The sequence below is a fragment of the Aotus nancymaae genome, unplaced genomic scaffold (assembly GCF_030222135.1).
Source record: "Aotus nancymaae isolate 86718 unplaced genomic scaffold, 86718_ANA_hifiasm-v0.15.2.pri h1tg000029l, whole genome shotgun sequence".
Taxonomy (NCBI): domain Eukaryota; kingdom Metazoa; phylum Chordata; class Mammalia; order Primates; family Aotidae; genus Aotus; species Aotus nancymaae.
Genome location: NW_026988442.1, coordinates 9,321,799 through 9,337,625, shown reverse-complemented (window position 1 = coordinate 9,337,625; position 15,827 = coordinate 9,321,799). Strand labels below are relative to the sequence as shown.

Sequence of the window (15,827 nt, the reverse complement as noted above, 5' to 3'; positions counted from 1 at the left end):
TCTCCCTCTCTGGAATGCATGACAGGATTAAAACAAAAATAGTTTTAAAAATAAATCTCCCCTGCTAATTTTGTTTGGCTTGGGCTGCTGTTTAAGTGAGTGCCTGCCCTGCACCCACAATGGCTGCTGTTGCTGCAAAGAGCCTTGGCACAGGCCAGGTGAGCAGAAAGAGGAGCCTTCCTCTTCCAGTAATGATTTTCCTGCACCAACTGTAGCAGCCTCTCCCTCCCAGCACAGAAAATTTGCAGTTCCCTGTTGCCCTTGGGGTTTAGTCCACATTCTCCACTGGTCACCACCCACAGCAGCTCTCTCTACCATGCCAGGCTCCCCCTTAGGCAGGCTGCCTCTGCCATCCCCATCCCGGGCCTCTGCTTCCTCCTCTGGCCTCCTCTGCCCCATCAGGGCTTGGGTCCCAGACTTTCCAGGGGTCTTTTCTCTTCCTTCCTCTGACCTCTGGAGTATGTCTTGTCTGTTACCCTCATTTTCAGTTGTTTCTTGAAACATTAAAAAGTGACTTATGGGGCTGGGCATGGTGACTCGTGCCTGTAATTCCAGCACTTTGGGAGGCCAAGGCGGGCGGATTACTTGAGGTCAGGAATTCGAGACCAGCCTGAGCAACATGGTGAAACTCCATCTCTACTAAAAATGCAAAATTAGCCAGGCATGGTGGCACACACCTGTAGTCCCAGCTACTTGGGAGGCTGAGGTGGGAGCATCACTTGAACCCAGGAGACGGAGGTTGCAGTTAGCCAAGATCGCTCTATTGCACTCCGGCCTGGGAGACAGAGCAAGACTGTGTCTCAAAAAAAAAAAAAAAAAGTGATTAGCAATTTACAAAGTAATACATGCACATAGTTGAAAAAAATTCAAACTATTCTAAAGGACTAACAGTGAAAATTAAGTCTTACTCTACCACCAACCCCTAGCTCCTCTGCCACAATCAGTATATGTTACTAGATTTGGGGGCTTGGAGGTAACTGAGATGTTTGCTAGGCCACTATTTTCCAGACTTTTCATTGCAACCCATTAGTAGTTATAAAATCTAGTTAGTGGGTTGTGGCCATCATTTTAGGAAAGAAAAATGGAATGGAATGGAATGGAAAAGGCAGAAAGGAGCATAAACTATCCAGGTTCATTAGATATAGTTAGACTAAGGACCACTGTCCTGTGAAACTTTTGTTTCTATATCATATGTGTGCCAAGATGTCAAATGTAGTTCTTTCTAGGGATTGTGAAGAAAAAATTGAAAGGCACTGACTACCTACTTATCCATCTATCTACCTATCTATCTAAGCTTCCTATGCTGAATTCTAAGGGGAGGGAAGAAATGGTCAGGCTTGAGAGCTCAGAGGAACAAGAGGCCCCTGTAGGCTGCCTGCTCAGGGAAGTCTTCCAGGAATAGGAAGGTGATGGGCTTCTAGGCACGAATGAGTTGCAGAGGTAGGAAAAAAGCAGCCACCAAGGCAGGCAGGTCACGAGCAGAGATCGAGACGATCCTGGCCAACATGGTGAAACCCCGTCTCCACTAAAATTACAAAAATTAACTGGGCATGGTGGCGTGCTCCTGTAGTTCCAGCTACTCGGGAGGCTGAGGCAAGAGAATCACTTGAACCCGGGAGGCAGAGGTTGCAGTGAGCCAGGATTGTGCCACTGCACTCCAGCCTGGCAACAGAGCAAGACTCCATTTCAAAAATAAAAAAGAAAGAAAAAGAAAGGCATCCACCTTGAGCAGAAGAGAGCAAGACTTTCCTCTTTAGGAAACAGACCAAGGACAGTGGGTCAGCATGGATTAGGCGCCTGCAGAATGCCGGATGTGTAGTCTTATGGAGGGCGTGGGTTCGACCAGCAAGAGAATAATAGCCCAGGAGGTCTCTGCGGAATGCCAAATGAGTGCGACACAGTCAGGGGTGAAGGAATTTGGGAGGGGCAGAGGCAGGGGTTTGCAGCAGTCCTGGAAGGCCCTTGGGAATTGGGCACTGGGCAGGCTGTGGCCTTGGCATTTATTGAGCCTCTGCATCTTGGCCTCCAGGAGTGTTCCAGTGTGGCCCCGCTTCGGTCCTTGGCATTCGAGAGGGTGACGTGAACCTGAACTTCGACATGCCCTTTATCTTCGCGGAGGTTAATGCCGACCGCATCACCTGGCTGTTTGATAGCAACACCGGCACACAGAGGAAGAATTCTGTGGACAGTCGCAGCATTGGAAGGTATATCAGCACCAAGGCGGTGGGCAGCAACGCTCGCATGGACATCACAGACAAGTACAAGTACCCAGAAGGTAGGAGGGGCACTGACGGGGTGGTACTGTGAGGGGCTCAATGGAAGGAGGATGGCTCTGAGGGTGGAGAGGAGAAAAGGCCTCCTCCTGCCCCGCACTGGCAGCCAGTTCTGCCTGAACAATAGGATTGCTCCCTAGCACCTAACAACCACCTCCCAGGACTGTTTCCAGCAGGTGCAAAACCATCATGGGCAGCTGCTGTGCCAGTGGAAGTTTGCGGCAGGGCACAGATGGTTGTCAACTCAGCCCATCTCCAGCTGTGTCCCTGTCTCAGCTGCACAGCTGGGGTGACAGCACCATGACTGGACATCATAGGGAGAGACACGGCCCCCTTGAAAGGCCCCCAAGGGCTTTAGGAGAGATTTCTCCATCAGTCTGCTCCCCTAGCCTCTGAGAAACTCAGGCAGAAAACCATCTGAACAAAGAAATGGACAAAGAAACCCAGAGATGTGGGCTCACACTGTGCACGTTTGGAGGTCTCCCAAGAGGCCAGATGAGGTGTGGTTACATGGTATGAATGCACGGGCCCCTGAAATCTCAGGCAGCCATATATTGCTGGTCCCCCTAAAGTCACCTTGGAAGGCCAGTTGCTGCGAGGCTGCCTCGACTCAATTACATTCACTGCCCACAGTTGCTTTTGAAACCAGCAGTGCATCTCTTTGAGGATTGTCAATGGTGACAAAGGTTCTGCATTTGAAGTTGAAGTTCACTTTTAGAAACAGCCAAAAGTAATTTAGTGCTTGCTCTTGCAGGCCACGGTCACTCCTTAAGGGGGTCAACATTTCACTCTTTCTAAAGTGCTTTGAAATGCTTCATTCCATTGATCCTCACGGTTAGTTCTGAGGGGTCAAGAAAAGTATTCTCACAAAGGTGCACACAGTACCCCCTAAAGTAAGCCCTGAATCTCTAAGTGACTGTTGGCTATTGCTATTGGCCGAGTTTACAAAAGAGGAAAGCTGAGTGCAGGAGATGGGGTTTCACTTCAGGTCCAGGTGGGTGCCCCTCCAGTGCTGGTATTTGTGAACATTCAGAGGCACAATTTTAGGGTGATGAGGTTGGTGACCTCAATCTGGCCCCAGTCTTCCTCTGCAGGTCATCCACAGGACTGAGGTTAGATACCTTCGCTCAGTCAGTAAACATGTTCTGAGCCCCGACTGAGTATCTGCTTCATGCTGGGCCTTGGGGATGCAACAGACGACACTGCAGATGGGCCAAGGGTGTGGAGGGCAGAGATGAGGGACAAGTATTTTCAACAATGTTATGACGTAGAAACAAGCGTAGGGGTCCAGGGAGCAAAAACTCTGGGGCACAAGGTGAACTCCAGCCCTACCAGCCGTAACTGTGCGACCTCAAGCAAGTTTCCTCTGGTCTCTGAGCCCTCATTTCCTCTCTGAAGAATGAGAAGAGCAATGCCTATCCTCAGTTGGATTTAAATGAGCCAATGTACACAAAGTACCAAGTGCAATGCCTGGCATATAGTCAAGACTTGATAAATAGCCGTGGTAATCTTTATCAGTTTGAACATCTGTAGCCTTGAAGGAACAATAAGCTCCCAAGGTGATTATTTTGCAGGCACTGCTTACATAGCTGTATGATCCTGTGGGGTTCCTCACCTTACCCTCGCACCTTGATCTCTGACTGTCCCAGCCAAGCCTCCTAAACAATGGAGAACTAGCAGGTCCATTGTGGGGGTGAGGGGAGGGGTTCTGGAGGACTCCTGGCAATGCCCCAGCCCTTAACGTGACAGGACAGATCACCCTGCCTGATGCTGCCCAGATCTTCTTACCTAATGATTCTAGCTTCTCTCTGAGGGCCCCAGGGAGGAAAAGCCAATAAAATAGGTTGCTAAGTATTGATGCAATAACAACAGCAAAGGGAGAAAACAGCAGGAGGAAGCTTAGTCTTGAGTAAGCCCAGCAGGTGACCTATATAGGCATCGAGGCTCCGAGTCTCATTGTGCAAACACACCAGCTTCGAGGTCCCAGGCACGGAAGGCTCAGATCCGTGCACTGCCTTCAGCTCTGGGTGTGGACTTACAACTGGACTAGAGAATGGGAAGGCATCAAAAGAAACTCAGCCCACCAGGAACTAGCAGCTTAGGTAATCTGGCTGCCTGCCTCCTTTTTAGCAGGGTGCGTGGGAGAAAACTTAGACCAGGGGTCCAGACACCAAGGAACTGGCCCCCTCTCTGCCTCTGCAGATGACTGGCCCAGTCCATCTCAGAGTGGTCTGGACAAGTTGTATCTCTTCTTAGGGTCTTAACTTGATGGGCATGGATAATTTGGCCTCTGAATTCTCTGCAAGTCACATGTAATTTATGGGAAGGGGCTTGCTGCATCATAAAGTGCTTATAGTAAGTCATCGGGGCCTGGTGCAGTGGCTCACGCCTGTAATCTCAGCACTTTGAGAGGCTGAGGTGAGACAATCACCTGAGGTTAGGAGTTCAAGACCAGCCTGGCCAACATCATGAAACCCCATCTCTACGAAAAATACAAAAATTAGCTGTGCGTGGTGGTGGGTGCCTGTAATCCCAGCTACTTGGGAAGCTGAGGCAGGAGAATCTCTTGAATGTGGGAGGTGGAGGTTGCAGTGAGCCAAGATCGTGCCACACTCCAGTTGGGTGACAAAGTGACACCCTGCCACAAAAAAAAAAAAAAAAGCCATCTGGTGCCTTAAGCATTTCACAGGTTGTTGGGGAAAGTGGGAGATCGTAAGTGTGGTCTGCAGAGTAAACATGGTTAGCCTTCCTTGTGTACCTCTGCCTGGGTTCCTGGAAAGTCAGCACCTTCTCCTAGATCTATCTTCAGGTCAAGCCTTTTGTGAACTGCTCAGTCAGCCCTAGCTCAGAGGCTTGCAGTCAGTTACTCAGTTCTGTGTGCCCCGAGAGCCGTTTTTGGGTACATCCCTGTCATTCTCTGTGGGCCACTTACCATCACACTTAGCAGTGCCCATAGCCTGAGTCAGAGTCAGAAAACCCATCCTTTCGTCTAGCGCTTGCAGCTTCAAAACCTGGAATCTCTTGACAATTTCAACTAGTCCTAACTTGGAAACATGTCAGCCATGGGAAGTCCTTGTCAACTGGCACAGATCAAAATGTCACTCCTTCACTCTCAAGGCACCTTTAGAAACAAGCCAGAAGAATATAGTTTACAAAAACTATTTTTTAATGAAGTCAGTTTTAAATCATCACCTTGTTTTTTGGCATATTAATGTATTCTAATCTTTTTCAGCTTAGTTCTTGTGACTTACTTTGAAATTATTTGTTTGCTCTTTAAGTCTCACAAGAGACCTTTTATCAGAAAAAAAAAAATGAAATCTAACCTAATTAACACAAGCAAATGATCAAACCACATAGTAATTGTGTGTAGGTGCTGATAAAGCCTTTCTACAGATTCCAGGAAATTGAGAGCAGATTGGAAAGGCACCAAAGACCAGCTGGTCTGTGAGTCTCAGGTTGAGACGGGTGAGCAGGAGACCTGCGGAGGTCAAATGCCTGCTCGGGCAGCAGTAGAGCCAGCACCAGTCCTAGGCCACCTGTCCAGGCAGGGCACTGTCCTCTGCCCAGGTTGCCTCCACATCTCTGGGGTGTTTCTGTCTTTTCCCACTATACAGGCTCTGAGGAGGAAAGACGAGTGTTCCAAAAGGCTCTGGGGAAACTTAAACCCAACGCATCATTTGGCGCAACGTCTTCAATGGGTTCAGAAACAGAGGAACAGGAGCCCAGCATCAGCGGGAAGTTCAAGGTCACTGGCTCGCTGGAAGTGGGCAAAGAAGTCAACCTGGTGCTACAGCTCAAAAACCTGAGCAGCAATAGGAAGAGAGTGACAGTGAACATGACAGCCTGGACCATCGTCTACAACGGCACGCTTGTACATGAAGTGTGGAAGGACTCTGCCACAATGTCCCTGGACCCCGAGGAAGGTAAAGCATCCCTCAGTTGGGGGGGATCCACGAATTCAAGGTAGCCAATGGCCTTCTGGGGTTGCAGGGTGTCTGCGGGGCTCCAGGTTAGCTAAGAATGGAGCAGCCATCAGCCCCTGTGGTTAAGCCGCGACTTAATACTTTGGAAGTTGCTGTCTCTATGAGCAGAGTGATGCCAACCAAATGTCAGGGTGGTGCCAACCAAAATCCTATTACGCCCCAAGGGAGAAAGGAGGGAGGCTTTGGCGGTTCTTAACTATGGCACAATATCCCTTAAAGGTATACACCAACTCACACAGTTTGACCTTCTAAAAAAAAGGCAGATTTTCAATATCCATCTTACAGAGGCAGAAAGGGAAGCTGGGAGATATTTGTGACTTGCTTTAGAGATAAAGCGTCATAGGTAGTAGTAACAGTGTTAGGTCTTGGTCCTAGGTTTCCTGATACTGAGTCCAGAGCCATCGCCTATTTTCTAGGTTGCATTGCTGTTACCTACCTCACCCCACCCCACAACAAATCACTCTTCAAGTTTGACCTTGGGAAGGTGGCAATGACCACGGGGTCCTAAACCTTGGCCCAGGACTCCCCCATAGCTGCCATGGGGTGGGTAGATTTTCTGGAATCCTGACAACAGTGACAGGCTTTCTTAGAGGTCTGAGCATTTGGGAGGAACAGTGACTCCTTGCCTTTGGGTAGCAGGGATGGGAAGAGAACAAGGTGGAGTAGATAAAGGCTGTCTGTGGAAGGATTAGAATGCAGGTGTGCCTACATTGGTAAAATCCTTCAAGCTGTTATGAAAAGTTTGGACTTACAAACCAGATTAACAAGGGTGGGGTGGTTATTCACTTCACATAAGGGACTAATAGAAACTGATTAATTATACAGCCAATCTTGAAAGGATTCTGTCTCCAAAGAAACTGAGAAGTGTCACACCTGTCAGAAGGTAGTATCCCCTAACCATCTGTCTTCTGGCAGAATTTTAACAGAAACCTTTTCAATATCAGAAGCAACTGCCTGGCTGTTACTGACCTTAGAAACTCAAAGAGCTTCTTTTTTTTTTTTTTTTTTGAGGTAGTCTTGCTGTGTCTCCCAGGCTGAAGCTGAAGTGATCATAGCTCACTGCAGCCTCAAACTCCAGGTTCAAGTAATCCTTCTGCCTCAGCCTCCCAAGTAGCTATAGTCCCAAGTAGCTAGGACTCCAGGCATGCCACCACGCCCAGCTAATTTTTAAAGTTTTTTGTAGAGATGGGGTCTCACTGTGTTACCCAGGCTGATTTCAAACTCCTGGCCTCAAGCAATTTTCCCACCTTGGCTTCCCAAAGTGCTGGGATTACAGGCATGAGCCACCATGCCTGGCCAAAAGAACAACTTTTGGAAATCAAAAAAAAAATTCACAAGATGGAAATGGTTTTTAAAAAATCCTTTTGCAGAACTGATTGGAAAAGAGAGAGGAGGCAGGTATACAGTGGTCTTAGAGTCTGGTTGTCTGCCAAGTCGTTGCTGGATGACCCTGGCGAAGTCTCCCTCCCTTTCTGAACCTCAGTGGTCACTGATGGTGAGGCTTGGATCAGCTGATGCAAAGGCTTGCCCTCTCCACGTGTAAGGCAGTGATGGCAAATTCCTCCAGTGCTAAAAGCAGAGGCAGCTTCCTCTGCACAGTCTTACCTAAAAGAGTATGTGACACTGTGGGTTCTGGGGCAACCCCAGGCCACCCAGCATGACAGCCTGAGGGAGGAGAGCACCTAAGCCTATCAGAGGAGGGGGGCCCCGTGGCCCACAGGGTCAGAAGAGAGGCCTTAAAGCATGGGAAAGGAGCCAGATGCATGGAGAAAAGCCAGGGGAGGAATTTCCATCTGGAGGAACGCTGTGAGTCAAAATATGGGGACAAAAGGTGCCTGTTTTGTCTGCAGAACAAGAAGTGAGGAAGGTTCTTTTAAGGGACAGGTGACGCAGGGCCAGGCTGAGAGGTCTGAACTGTATCTAAGGCAACGAGGAGCCACAGAAGATGTTTGAAGTGATATGTGACACGGAAGAAGAGTGATTTAGAAAAAAAAAAAAAAACAAAGCAAAGCAAAACAAAACAGCTATCTAGTCCAGGCGCGGTGGCTCACACCTGTAATCCCAGCACTCTGGGTGGCTGAGGCAGGCAGATCACGAGGTCAGGAGTTTGAAACTAGCCTGGCCAACATAGTGAAACCGTATCTCTACTAAAAATACAAAAAAATTATCTGGACATGGTGGCAGGTGACTGTAATCCCAGCTACTTGAGAGGCTGAGGCAGGAGAATCACTTGAACCTGGGAGGCCGAGGCTGCAGTGAGCCAAGATCACGCCACTGCACTCCAGCCCAGATGACAGTGAGAGACTCTGTCTCAAAAAAACCCAGCTTTCTATGGCTTTGTCTGGCTGGTGTGTGGATGATTTAGAAGCAGAAGAGACCTAAGGTATGAAGGGGATGCAGTGGCAGTAGAACCCCGGGCTATTAGACGACTGGGAGGATCCTAAGCGTTTATTTGGCCAATACCCCGGCTTCCCTTCCTACTTATTATTTGTGTTACTGTCATGATTGCTACTGTTGTTAGGCAATCAGGTGGCATCTGTATTCTTCCCCTGCCCCTCAAAAGGATGCCTATGGCCGGGCACAGTGCTCTGCCTATAATCCCATCACTTTGGGAGGCCAAGGTGGGAGGATCACTTGAGTCCAGGAGTTTGAGACCAGCCTGGACAACATAGGGAGACCCCATCTCTACAAATAATTTAAAAAATCAAAAAAAGGACACTTGCCCTCCAACACTTTTCAGGGTGGGGAGGAAGCAGCAGTATCTTTATCACCTACAAGCTCATTCTCCTGGGAATCTGCCCAGCCAGAGAGAGTCCTGGGGTCTCCTTGGCCCCTGCTCTGGAGCCCACCCTAACCAGGGGGACGCTTCTCACAGCACCTGGCCCAAGGAGGGCTCAGTCCAGCCCAGGGCTGCAGATCCTCCCACTAGCTCGCCCTGCGTTGGCTTGGCGTCAGTTCTGAGGAAGGTTCACAAGCCATCCCCACTCCCCCTCACTCCGATCCCCTGGCTTGTCCTTCCAGAGACAGAGTATCCCGTGAAGATCTCGTACGCGCAGTATGAGAAGTACCTGAAGTCAGACAACATGATCCGGATCACAGCCGTGTGCAAGGTCCCAGACGAGCCTGAGGTGGTGGTGGAGCGGGACGTCATCCTGGACAACCCCACTCTGACCCTGGAGGTAATGGGGTGGGAAGGGGAGCTGCCCCACAGCCAGCCCAGCTCCCATGAGCCCCACCGTCCCTGTGAGCCACAGCTCTCCCAGACAGCAAAGGAGAGTTTTTTACTTGCTGGGAGGGACAGAGAACTGGGTCCAGCTCAGGTCCAGCCTCTGCCAATTAGACCAGCCAAGAACTCCCATTCAGGCCCGTGTTCCTTCTCCCCGTCTGGTGAGATAAATGCATGCATTTGCCTGGCTGCTTCTCGGGTTCTAGTTTAGAATCACTGGGGGCATCAGCTGCGGAGGGGGTTGGAGGGACTCTTTTCAGCTCATTCCCCTCTCGCTCAGCTACTGAGCATCTGCTGTGTTTTGGGTTATGCCAGGCTTGGGAACCACAGAGAGGCACAGCTGTGAGTCCTGGGCACAGCGAGCTGACATGTCAGGGCCACAGCCCAGCCCCCTGTTCATGGACCAGAGGAGAAACAGGCATGAGCCACAGCATCTCTCCGCTGTCTAGACCCTGGAGTTACGGAATCGTGGACGCTTAGGAGCCTTGTCACATGTTCCTGTGCTCTCGTTTCACACAAGTAAACCAAGGTCCAGAGAGAAGGGAAGAACCGGCTTCTGCCAGAGCCAATGCTACACCTCAGGCCCTGGCACTCCCAGCCCATGCCCTCCAAGGCGTCCTGGGACTCAGCCCATGCCCCCTCTAAGGCACCCTGGGACTCAGCTCATGCTCCTCCAAGGCGTCCTGGGACTCCCAGCCCATGCCCCTCTAAGGCATCCTGGGACTCTCGGCCCATGCCCCTCTAAGGCATCCTGGGACTCTCAGCCCATGCCCCTCCAAGGCACCCTGGTACATCACTAGCCAGCAACAGGATATTCAAAGTGGCTGAGAACAAGGACCGCTCTTTCTCTGCTCATAGGGCTTCCTTTTGTTTGCAGCTTTCACCCCCAGTCTCCTTCTCAGAAGCCCAGGCATGGGGGCTTGCAGGTCTGTGGGAGGCCCCTCATGCCACTCTGTCCCTTCCTCAGCACTGGCAGGACCACCTATGCTAACTCCAAGCCTGTCCGTCACCCAGCAGCCCCCATGCCTGGTCCCTCCAGCCCAGGGTGGAGGGTGCTGAAGCCAGGCAGTATAGGTCTGAAATGTAAAAGGCTGGACAAGGAGACAGACAAATGGAGAGCGATCATGAGGTTTTCCCTTGAGGCTCAACCAAGAGCCTCATGGGCCGGGCCCTGCCCTCTCTCATTTGCTGTACCAAGCATCTGCCCCAGCTGTCTAGATAGAAATTGCCTTTCCCTGAGCCATCACAATGCCACTGGCTTCCCAAGCCCCAGAAACCGGGAGGAGCCAGACACTCACGGCTGCCCTGGCCCACCCCTCGCTAAGCTGTAACCTGGCTGCAGGGGTTCCTGACCTCAAGGAGGGCAGGGAGCTCTAGGTTGATAACTCTGATACGAGGCCCGGTTCTCCCATAGCTGGCCTGCAATTGCATCCTTCCACTGTCCTGGTTAGTTTGGACTGTGCTTCAGGATGGGGGAGTTGGTCCCTACCTCAGGGGCTAGAGAGCCAGTGACTGGGCAGCCAGTCTGGGAGCAGGAGAGAGGGGTGGTCGTTCAGGCCCTGGACCCTGTAACCAATGGATCTGGCATTGAATCTAAACCCCTCCATTGATTAGTAGTAACACTGAGCTGGTCCCTTAATCCAAGTCTCAGTTGTTCCAACTCCGTCATTGGGACAATAAGTTACTTCCCTTGCAGGGTGTCCTTTCCTCAGGGAGGCCTTTCCTGAGCTCCCAAATTAGGCGTGGTCTCAGTTTTACACCCTGAGAACCTGCTGTCCTTTTCCTTCAAGGCGTTTCTCCCAGTTGGAATAGTATCTTTCTTTGTGCAATTATTTGGTTGTGAACCTCTATCCAACCGTAAACTCCACGAGGGCAGGTGTTACTCTGTTCTGAGTTCATCACTGTCTCCCGTGGCACAGTGTCTTAGTGGATAACCAATATTTGTAGCAGAGAAACAGCCCCTTCCTCGGGCCGGACTGGAACAGAGCCCGTCCCTTGGCTGTGGGCTTGCATTCTTCCCTGCACAGAGGAGAGGTCACTGTCAGTCTGTGCTTGTGCCTGCATGTGGCAGCCTCTCCTGCTTCACAAGGCCTTTCTGAGAAACACTCCCCATCTCTCTAGACTTGGTGGACAGCAGAGTGCCCATTCTAACTCCTGAGGCTAGAAAATGACACTGGGTGGCTGCCAGTTCAGTTGTAAAAACACTCTGTATTAAAATGATCAGTGTTTAAAAGAAGTTAGCTTTTGGCCGGGCGCAGTGGCTCACTCCTGTAATCCCAGCACTTTGGGAGGCCGAGACGGGTGGATCACCTGAGGCCTAGGAGTTCGAGACCAGCCCGGCCAACATCGCGAAACCCCATCTCTACTAAAAATACAAAAGAATTAGCCAGGTGAAGTGGCAGGCACCGGTAATCCCAACTACTTGGGAGGCTGACGCAGGAGAATTGCTTGAACCTGGGAGGCAGAGGTTGCAGTGAGCGGAAATTGTGCCACTGCACTCCAGCCTGGGTAATAGAGTGAGACTCTGTCTGTTTAAAAAAAAAAAAAGTTAGTTTTTTTTCCCCATTATATTCCCTTATCCAATGTCCTCAAACCTTCTTCCAGCGTTATCTTTTATACAACACTTTTGCTATGCATCTTTCGGATTTCCGTGGCAAGTCTACTTATCTTTAAAGATAATAAAATATCTTTAGAAAGGAAATCAAAATATACACAGGCTAGAAATATGCCATCATGAACTCTTTAAAAATTTAATCTTTTTAAATGACTCCTGATCTTTCTTCTCTTGGGCACATTCTTTCCTCCACCTAAGCCTTCAAAAAATCAAGGCATTCTTGTGTCTATTGAATGGATCAATGCACAGCTCACTCAGAGCAGAGCACAGGTTATTAAACTGGAGAAGGTGATCTGTATAAAAAGACAAGAATTTGGGTAAAACCCCGTTATCTAACCTGGTATTGACTGATAAGTAGCATTGAGGACCTTAGACCACGAAACGAGGCAAAAAAAATATCTTAACATTGTTTCCAAAGGCTGATGTCCTCCCAATTGACCCATCATCTGTGACAATCAAACTCAGGTTTTTGGTGGCTTTTATCCTCTCCTCTGGGTACATTTACAGATTTGGGTCAATAGGAGAGAGTGGTAAGCAGCATTAAAGAAAGAAAAAAGTGCATGGAAATCTCAAATTAAATATCAGCATGAAAAATGCGGCAACATCTGTACAGCTTTGTTATAACCCAATAGCACGAAATTATGCCTCACTCTTCAAATTATGTCATACACTTACATCAGTTTCATGGAAGAAATGATAATGCAGAGCATGAGGTCTAAAATGCTTCAATTATTCACAAATTACTGGGAGGTATTGCAGAGCCTATTAGAAAGAGCAAAGACTTTAGATCCAGCTGGGCTCTGCTGCTTCCTAGTGTGTGAATTTTCCAGGTTATTGAATCAGCCTGAACTTCATATCTGTCACTGTAAAATGGCCACTCTGAGGATTGGTGACAAGAAAAACAAAAACCCAACTGAAAAAAAAAAAAGGCCAGCAACTTCCGGTCATCGTCAAAAGAAGAAGAAAAGAAATCCAGTAGCCATACAATTTCCATTTTTATTTCCAAAATACTTTCTTCCCCATCCCTGATCTCATATGGCCCCTTCTGGGAGGGGAGAGATGATTGTCCTTCTTTATCAGATAAGGACGTTGAGGCTCAAAGAGATGACTTGTCTGTCCAGAATGAATTATGGCCATTTCTTGGCAGAAACACAGCAACTTTCATCTTTTTGTCTGAATAATAGTCAAGTTGCTTTCCTGACCCCAAACCCAGCCTCCACCTGTTCTGATCGCTGAGCAAGGACAGTGTGGTGTTAGAGCCCCGCCCAGGCTATGAATGGTGCACAGGGAACCTCTGGGCTTTAGAAGTTTAGAAGGACATTGATAGACTGGGGTGTCAGCAGAGAGTAGCCTGGATTGAGCTGGGGGGGACTCAACCCCTGGAAAAAGAGTTTAAGGGGCAACAGTGTGAGCCAGGGTGTGTGTAGCTGTAGGGCCCGGGGCTGCCTTTTTCAACACCTGTGGAGCCTCTCAGGGAGGGAGCTTCAAGCTTTAAAGGAAGAAACAGGACCCATAAGCAGGAAAACCAAGGAAAGTAATATTAAATCCAGCATGTGGCTGGGCACAGTGACTCACATCTGTAATCCCAGTGCTTTGGGAGGCCAAGGCAGGAGGATCACTTAAGGCCAGGAGTTTGAAGCCAGCCTGGACAACATAGCAAGACCCTATCCCTACAAAAATTAAATTTAGCATGAAAAATGTCCTGACCCTCACAGAGCCCACAGTGGGGTTGGGCTGTGCTGGGAAGCAGGGGCTGGACTGGAGTCAGGACAGGGAAGTCACAGTGCTGTCGGCCACTGCAGTGAACTCCTTCTTCCTCGAAGCTGGGGTTCTCATCCACAGCACGGGATAATGTCCTAGGACCATCCTGTGTATTGGGAGGCAGGGAGTATCCGGCACAATGTGCCTGACACCAGGAGGGCTACATAAATGATCTCCCCTTCCTTCATCCTCAGTGGCATCACCCCCTTCACTAAGTCACCCTGCCCAGCCCTCACCAAGGTGCAGGCAGGGGCTGAGCAGCTGGGGTCCTGACTCGGCAGCCCCTCTCCTCCGTAGGTGCTGAGCGAGGCTCGTGTGCGGAAGCCTGTCAATGTGCAGATGCTCTTCTCCAATCCCCTGGATGAGCCGGTGCGGGACTGTGTGCTGATGGTGGAGGGAAGCGGCCTGCTGTTGGGTAACCTGAAGATCGAGTGAGTCCCGGGCCCAAGTGGCGACGCGGGGATGGCGGGAGGGGATGTGGTTGGGGGGTGCCTCCAGATCCCCGGGTCCCAGGGTGGGACAGACAGAGCTCCCTGTGACCTTGAGTTCTTTACTCTTTTGGGGGTCTTGGAACTCTAGAATCTGCCTTTGCATTTGGTTTGGGGGTTCACCAAACAAACTTGAATTCCTGGGAAGTCCAGGTCACCAGAGCTAAGAACTGACCTTCAGGGCTTAGAATATCTGGGAGATCATGGGACCCCCTCCCACTTCCCCTGCTGAAGTGTCCCAGGGCTGGAGGGGCCCCATAACCCAGAGAGACAGCTAGAGGGAGCTAAAGAAGCAGTGGCCTTGCCCAGCCCCCACCAGAGCAGGACAGGTGGCCGCAGAAGGCCCGGCCAGTCCAAGGTCCATCTGTCTCCCATCAACACTGATCCGTGCCCTCCCCATCAGTGTGCCGACCCTGCGTCCCAAGGAGCGGTCCCGGGTCCGTTTTGAGATCCTGCCCACCCGGAGTGGCACCAAGCAGCTGCTCGCCGACTTCTCCTGCAATAAGTTCCATGCAATCAAGGCCATGCTGTCCATCGATGTAGCGGAGTGAAGGGCCCTGGTGGCTTCCCGTACAAACTTGGGTAACACGGAGCAGGGAGGGCTCACCATGGAACGAACCCCCTGCCCATGCTGTCCAGCCCGGGAAACCCTCTCCATCTCCCAAGGCTGCCAGACATGGACCCCCAGGCTCCAGCACATCCCCCCTCCCCTCTCCCCCAGGTCAGGGCTGGGGCCACCCTGGCCCATGACTCGATCACTTTTGCACATTCCCTGGCCGCTCCTCCCCAGGACTGCCTGCTCTGTGAGCCCCACAGTCCTGCTCATCCCTTATGCCCTTCAATGCTGCAGGATGGACTGGCCCCTGACCCAGGGACTCTCCAAACGGGATGCAGGAGAGAAGCTGGTCTAGAGCGTTTGCTGATCCCCAGCCTGCATGGGGCATCCCTGCTCCTCTCTCAGGCCACCACAGAGGGCAGGGGATGGTTAGGCACCTGCTACACCACCCACACCCTAACTCAAAATAAATGTTAAATAAGTGTGATCACATGGCGCCGACTCTACCTGACTGCCGTTGCACCAGTGGTGGCGAAGGAGAGACGGGCTGTGGCCGTGACCTTCTGGAGCAGGGAATAAACTTGAGGAGGCCATGTTCTCTGTGTTTCAATGTCCAAAGGGAGTGAGCTTGATCTGCAAGGCTTTAGGTGCAAAAATGGGGAAACATTTCAAGCCAGTTTAGGAAAACTTTCTAACGTGATGTCCAAAAATAGATACGACTGCCTTGGGAGGTAGCTCCTGGTCACAGAAGGCTTCAAACATTCTCTGTGTAGCTGGGCAAGCTTTTCAGGCCTTTCTACATGCATCACAGTGAGAGTGGACTTCAGTTTTTGCTGGAACCCTCTGCCAGAGCAGGCTCTGGAGGTGGCCCAGCCTCTGCACATACGGGGTTCCACATTCCTCTAGCAGCCAGGAGCGAATGTGTG

At 50.5% G+C, this 15,827-nt stretch overlaps 1 protein-coding gene across 1 annotated transcript in view; it reads left to right on the top strand.

Annotated features, from left to right (window-relative positions):
• The window catches only part of TGM3 (transglutaminase 3), a 47,499-nt gene extending 32,106 nt beyond the window's left edge, over positions 1 to 15,393 (top strand). The window contains exons 9-13 of the mRNA XM_012455306.2: positions 2,030 to 2,275; positions 5,888 to 6,196; positions 9,278 to 9,435; positions 14,155 to 14,288; positions 14,749 to 15,393. Coding sequence (XP_012310729.2) covers positions 2,030 to 2,275; positions 5,888 to 6,196; positions 9,278 to 9,435; positions 14,155 to 14,288; positions 14,749 to 14,896 — 995 coding nt within the window. The 3' untranslated portion in view covers positions 14,897 to 15,393. The remainder of the gene's footprint in view (positions 1 to 2,029; positions 2,276 to 5,887; positions 6,197 to 9,277; positions 9,436 to 14,154; positions 14,289 to 14,748) is intronic.
• The last annotated feature ends 434 nt before the right edge of the window (positions 15,394 to 15,827 follow it).